This window comes from Chrysemys picta, chromosome 2, assembly GCF_011386835.1.
Source record: "Chrysemys picta bellii isolate R12L10 chromosome 2, ASM1138683v2, whole genome shotgun sequence".
NCBI classification, from domain to species: domain Eukaryota; kingdom Metazoa; phylum Chordata; order Testudines; family Emydidae; genus Chrysemys; species Chrysemys picta.
Window position 1 is genome coordinate 41,647,317 of NC_088792.1, and position 6,285 is coordinate 41,653,601.

Here is a 6,285-nt window from a genome sequence, read left to right on the forward strand (position 1 = left end):
TTCCTGACTGGGCCCTCTTAACCCTTTATTAGGCCCAGGTATTCCTTAGCTATTTAACTGCAGCCCAGCCATCTAGGCAATTAACTACTTACAGGTAGATCTGGGTTGGCTCGTTCTCCTTAGTGGAGCTTGTTTTAGGTAGGCTAGGTGCCTGACCCTCTCGGAAAGTCAGTTACCCTGTGACAGCACCCTGAAGGCAAATTAAATTCAATATACATAAATGCACAAAGTTATCCATATTGGAAGCAAAAATGTGACTTGTACACCTCACGGGATTCTAAATTAACTGTATCAAAACAGGAAAGGGACCTGTGCATCTCTGTAGACAGCTCAGTGACAACCTTGGCTCACTATGCAGCTGCAATCAAAAAAGCAAACAAGATGCTAGGCTGCATAGGGAATGGGAGGGAGAATAATGTGAAGAATATAATAACTTTATATAAACCAATGGTGCAGCCTTCTCTGGAATACTGTTTGCAGTATTGGTCATCCCCTCTCAAAAAGGATATTGCAAAATTAGAGTACAGAGAAGGGTAATAAGAATGATCAAGCACCTGGAAAAATTATTTTATGAAGAGAGATTGAAATGATTGGGATTGTTTACTATAGAAAGGAGATGAATAAGAAAAAGTACATAAAATAAAGACTGATATAAAGAAAGTAAATCAGGAACTTCTGTTCACCCTGTCTCGTACACGAGAACAAGGAGACATTCAATTAAATTAAAAGGTGGGAAATTCAACATTGATAAAAGGAAATACTTCTTTACATAATGGATAGAAAGACTGTAGAACTTACTGCCACAGGAAGCCACTGAGACCAAGGACCTCGCAAGATTCAAAAAGAAATTGGATGTTTACATAGGTAGCAAGAATATCCAGAAATTATAATTAAATACAAGCATTTTTGAAGAGATATTACACATCATGCTTCATGGGTTTAGCCAGTCTCTAACTATTAGAGATCAGGATAAGACCTAGTGTATGGGGCAGATCACCTTGCATCTGCCTGCTACAGGGTTCTTATGCCTTCCTCTTAAGCATTTGTTGCTACTCACTGTCAGAGACACAGTACTGGACTAGATGGACTTTGGGTGCGATCCAGTGTGGTAATTTCTATGCTCCCAACTCTGTTCAGATACTGTGGCAAAGAGTGCAGTACTAAAACTAACAGACAGAAAGAAAACTCCCCCTTATAGCAAGTAGGTGTAGTGACTGAGGAGAGACTGCAAGATTGGACCCCAAATAAATAACTTTATAGCAACATGAGGCAAGGTCTCTCAACACTTGCTGCCCATTGTTATCAAAAGAAAACTGGGAAGTGAGGGAGCTGTAGGGAGGCTGATTCACAAAAGCATCCCTAGCCAACAAAGCACTTAGGCACTTGCTTAAAAAGTCAGGTATGTGCTTAAGTCCCACTGAATTAATGGGAGTTAAAGACCTGCTCAAGATCTTTCTGGAATAGGGATGTATTTAAACTCCCAGAAGCACTGACTTGTGAGGTAAATGAGGGAACTTGCTTTTTTCACTAATTTCATTTTAAAAAATATTTCTTTAAGATGGATTTCTGTTCCATATATGAACTGGTTTAAAATATAAATTAATCTTTCAGTGTATTCTTTCCATCCAGATTCATAATCAGTGAGAGAATGGGAGAAAAATTCCTTTGAGGCCACCAAACTTGATGGGAGCAGTGAACATAAGCCAGTGAGCAGAATGTAATTTTTCGTGCAGAGTAGCTGAATAAACTAACAAGATGATGATGCTATACACAATACTTACACACAGTGTAATTTCACATTTCTTTGTCAAAGAAGGCAGGTACAATCACTAAGACAACAATGCAGCAAATCAAATGCTTAAGTGTTTTGCTGGATCAAGGTCCAATTTCATCTACATGTTGTAGCAGTCATCATTCCCTATGTGTTGCATCTACAGTGTAATCACATAGTTGTCCTTGTGTCATTATTAACACTTAGCTAATAGAATTACCTTTCTCAAGTTAGCTATCCAACTTGGAAGGTCAGTTCACTCACGGCCCAGTTCTGCAATATATCCATATTCAAAACTGAGTCAAGGATTATGGGGTCAAATGCATAAGAGTCCATATGCTCTAATAAATACACAAAGAAATTAGCAAAATAATAAAAGGATTAATTTTCAGATCTTTACCTTCATAGCCCCAGGAGCACAAATCATCTGTGGTTCCATAGATCTTCCATTTGCTCTTTACACTTGCTCCCTTGGATAGTATGATATTTTCTTCTTCTCGGTTGCCAGAATGAAAAAATAAATCATCTCCTTCAAGTGAAAACAGGGTTTCATTTCTGCATCCCCACTGTTGAAGTTCACTTGTCTTGTTGCAAGGATTCAGAGTGATTGCAACCTGGTCTTTCTTTGAAGGCACTCCCAAACATAGCGTCAATGCCACACTCAAAAGCTGGTGATCAGAGACCCACCTGAATTTTTGTGACTCATTGTCCTGGTTGCAAATGGCAGTTCTGACTGAGCTAGAACTGTGAGCTTGTACACAGCGCTTGTGGTCTTCATTATATATTAAAAATATTCCACTATCTGTAAAACAACATGAGAAAACACATTTTTTTGGCAAGAGGGGTTTGTAAGCAGAAGAGTAGATTTTTTCCTAGTGAAAGAAGCATGATTTTTACCTCTTAACTATAGGTTCTGTTAAACCTAAGCAGAAAAAAGTAATTTCTTCTGAAGTACTGATAACTGAGGAGAAATCAGGTGCGACTCATGCATGCAGAGAGAAGCAAGCACATCGCTCGCCCGCGCCGCTTCTTGCCGCCCCCATTGGCCCGGGACGGCAAACCACAGCCAGTGGGGGCAGCCGAACCTGCCGCGTCAGCAGGTAAATAAACTGGCCCGGCCCGCCAGGGTGCTTACCTGAACTAGACTAACGTCTGTGGTAATGTCTTATACATTTGTACAGCCTGAAACACACCATTGGTAATTTATATATTTTAAATATGATATATCATAAAAATCAACAACTCCATTTTAGAGACTCAGATTTTAAAGTTTGATAAATCCTAAGGCCAAATTTCATTGCACTGATTGTCCATTCACTGGTGTCATTATTGTAAAAAACAAAAAAATAATAGTAATGCTGTGCAATTTGTTGCATTACTGGCAATCATTTATTTATATAGCATCTAACCTCCTCTCTGACATTTACTGTGCTATCCTGGTCTGATTTTACTTTTTTAATAATCTGAAAATCAACCAATTGCCTATTTCAGTTATTTTTTTGGAAAGGTTCCTACAGAGTATTTCTAATTCTCCATACTGAACCTTTCCACTTTCATTTTTCAGAAATATCAATTTCTAGTCAAATCTTTCAGGCTGAACCCTACATTCCTTATACAGTCAAAACTCATTGTGTCAAATTCCATCGCTACCCTGCTCCACAGAGTAGAACCAGCTGGCATTGTGTGGACATAGAGCTCTGTTCATAATCTGAGGGGACAATGTCCTCTGTTCCAGGCATGGCAACACTGTATAATGTTCCAAACACATTTCCTTTATTGTAAATCCAATTTTGAGTCTTTGATTCTCCTCTTATGCATCCTAGTTCCAATCAGAAGTAACTCCACTGAAGCTAAAGGAATTACACTTGTGTAAATGAGAGGTGACTTCAGTCAGAACTTGTCTCTCCCTAGGAAACATTTGTGAGCATTTAAGGTTAAGCAGACAAGATGCTGTTTTTCACATCTCAGCTACACAGAGCTGCATCCCTATTCCATTTCTATAAGCCATTCAAATTAATAATTTCAGAAATAAAATATAAAGAATAAGCAGACTGCATCAAAGGGGGTTAAAGTGACCCAGGAAAAGTATGAGAAGAGAAGCACTTTCATAGCCTTATTTACAACAGACCTAGGACTTGGACTTACCCAGCTGCTGAATAGTTTCATGGATGAGAGGGAGAAAACACAGGAGTAGTGAGAGAGTCATTGCACATATTTAATTGCTTTCTTCTGATGTGTCCGTAGTTCCCATCACAAACTAAAAGATTCATATGAAATGAGCCGCACAGTAGGGCCTCCTTAGTTCTGAAGGCAGATGGATCAGGGGAAGTTTCTAAATAAGGAACTATCCTGTCACATGTGGCATTTTGAAACGCCAGGAATTCACAGAGCAAACTTTGATTTTGTATGTGAATCGCTTTCTACTGAGGCTAAAGTCTTCTTCCACAGAAATGCAAGCGATAAGCAAAGTGGTGTCAGTTCAGTGCAGATTTTCTGGGGACATGTTTGTGTGACAAATAGGTCAGGTGTTGGGTTGCCAAGTCTTCCGCTCTCTAGAGAGCAAAAGCTGCACCAGCAGTAAAAGCACAACTTGTCCCTTTCCTTCAATGATCAGCTTTAAAAGTCCTTCTAATATTGAGAATCATGATACCCAGACACAGAAAACCTTCAAAATTCCTGTGATACATACGTGAGGTGTTCCTTTTTCAAGAAGTAGAAGTTAGGATATCTCTTCCCTCGTGCGATAGTTCATACCCATAAATACCTATTTAGAGCTACATGGTAAGATTGGGATGTAGTCTGTATGTTCCCATGTTTCAGAGAAACTGTATTTGGGCTGTAAAGTTCAGCTCCAGAATCAGATCCAAATTCAAACTTTCTAAAGACTGAGAAAGTTCAAAACATTTTAAAAATGAGTACGGGGTCTTTTAATAGGAGTGTGAATAAGATGAGACTGAAGCCATAGTAAGGCAGCAATGCAGCTGATTGAAATGATTTTTGCAAACATTTATTAGATTGAGCCATTTTTTCCTAGTAATAAATTATGCACAAACAAATCACATTTCTTTTTTTTTTTTTTTTTTTTTTTTACAATTTGTTCATCGGTCAAAATTGTTCCATGAATCCTTTTTCCAAACACACATGGGCACGAGATTGTTTGTGAATGGCTCATCACGAATATTGGGCCTAATTGGCAGTTACTTTGTTCTTTTGCATGAGGCAGCAAAGGAAGGGGTGTAGCAAAGGTAACATTCCTTGGGTGAGATTGTGCATTGTGCCTCTAGGAGGCACAGCACAGAACACACAGTCCAGGAAGAGTGGGGCCCCTAAGGTGGCTTTAACCTTTTTTATAATCCCAGTCCTGGGCCTCTCCAGGGCTGCTGGTGTAACTTTAAAAGCTGTGAGGGGCACATCTAAATTATAGCAGAGTTGCAGGGCTGCACCATGAGCCACAGCCCTGCCCACAATCTCCATAGTGCTGCATGCTGTGGCCTCGCATCTCACACATAAATTGCACCCCAGGTAATCCCCTGACAAGTTCCCTACACCAGAGCTTGCAGGGGAGGGGGGTCCTCACAGGTCAGCTGTTTTCTGAAGTGTCTGCACCAGGTGAATCCTTCCCATATAGAGCCGGGGCATTTGGGCCCCTTTACATCACGTCAGCCCTTTTACCTGGCATCCAAGGGCTGGAGCAGGAATAAAGACCTCACCCCCTCTATTCTAGGTGCATAGCTCTGCAAGATCCTCGGTTAGAGCAGCCTCAGTCTACTTGTAGGCTCTGGGAAGAAGTGAGCTGCAGTAGTGTAGGTACTCTTGCTACAATCAACATATTTACGATGCAGAAGACTGGGAAAAGTGGTGGTGAAGAACTTTTACATCAGCCTGTAGTCTCAGGAGGCATTTTACAGCACCTATACACTGCCACTCCACGTATTGTATGTTTATAGCATTTATGAGCTGCCTTAACTCCACATGCCAATGTTGATAAGCTGCTCAACCACCAGAAAACTTTTGTGAAAGTCAGTCACTTTGTGTTTAGGATGAGAAATGCTGTAACACGAAATAAAGGTGTATGAGCTAAAACACCCATTACAAATAGCAGGCATTTGTTTGGAAAGTGCTCAGAGATTAGACTCTAAAGTGAACCTATGCCAGCAAAAAAACTCAGAAGTCTCTTATGAAACAGAGAGACCTACATGCAAAAAGTAGACATAAGCTAACAGCTCAACTTAAATCTTAAAAGGAAGGAAAGATCCTTAAGAAGCTCCAGAACATTAAAAAGAGGAACTGAATAAATTGCTGAATAATATAACTCTATGGAAACTCAAAGATAGCAACAATAAACATTAGGCAAGGGAAAAGAATATAATTTGAACTTTTCAACTGAGGACCGAATATGTTGATAGAATAAGAACAAAAACAAAAATAAGTAAGAATCAGAGCTGTGTGAACAACAGATTTTTTTTTCTTTTCTTTTTTTTTTGGCAATTCTGCAAAAATTGAAAGAAAAATTC

General features: G+C 39.6%; 1 protein-coding gene across 1 annotated transcript in view; it reads right to left on the bottom strand.

The window, feature by feature from the left end:
* The window catches only part of LOC101946806 (macrophage mannose receptor 1-like), a 55,969-nt gene extending 51,847 nt beyond the window's left edge, over positions 1-4,122 (bottom strand). Inside the window, 2 exon segments of the mRNA XM_024100964.3 lie at positions 2,172-2,573; positions 3,917-4,122. Coding sequence (XP_023956732.2) covers positions 2,172-2,573; positions 3,917-3,977 — 463 coding nt within the window. The 5' untranslated portion in view covers positions 3,978-4,122.
* Between the last annotated feature and the right edge of the window lie 2,163 nt (positions 4,123-6,285).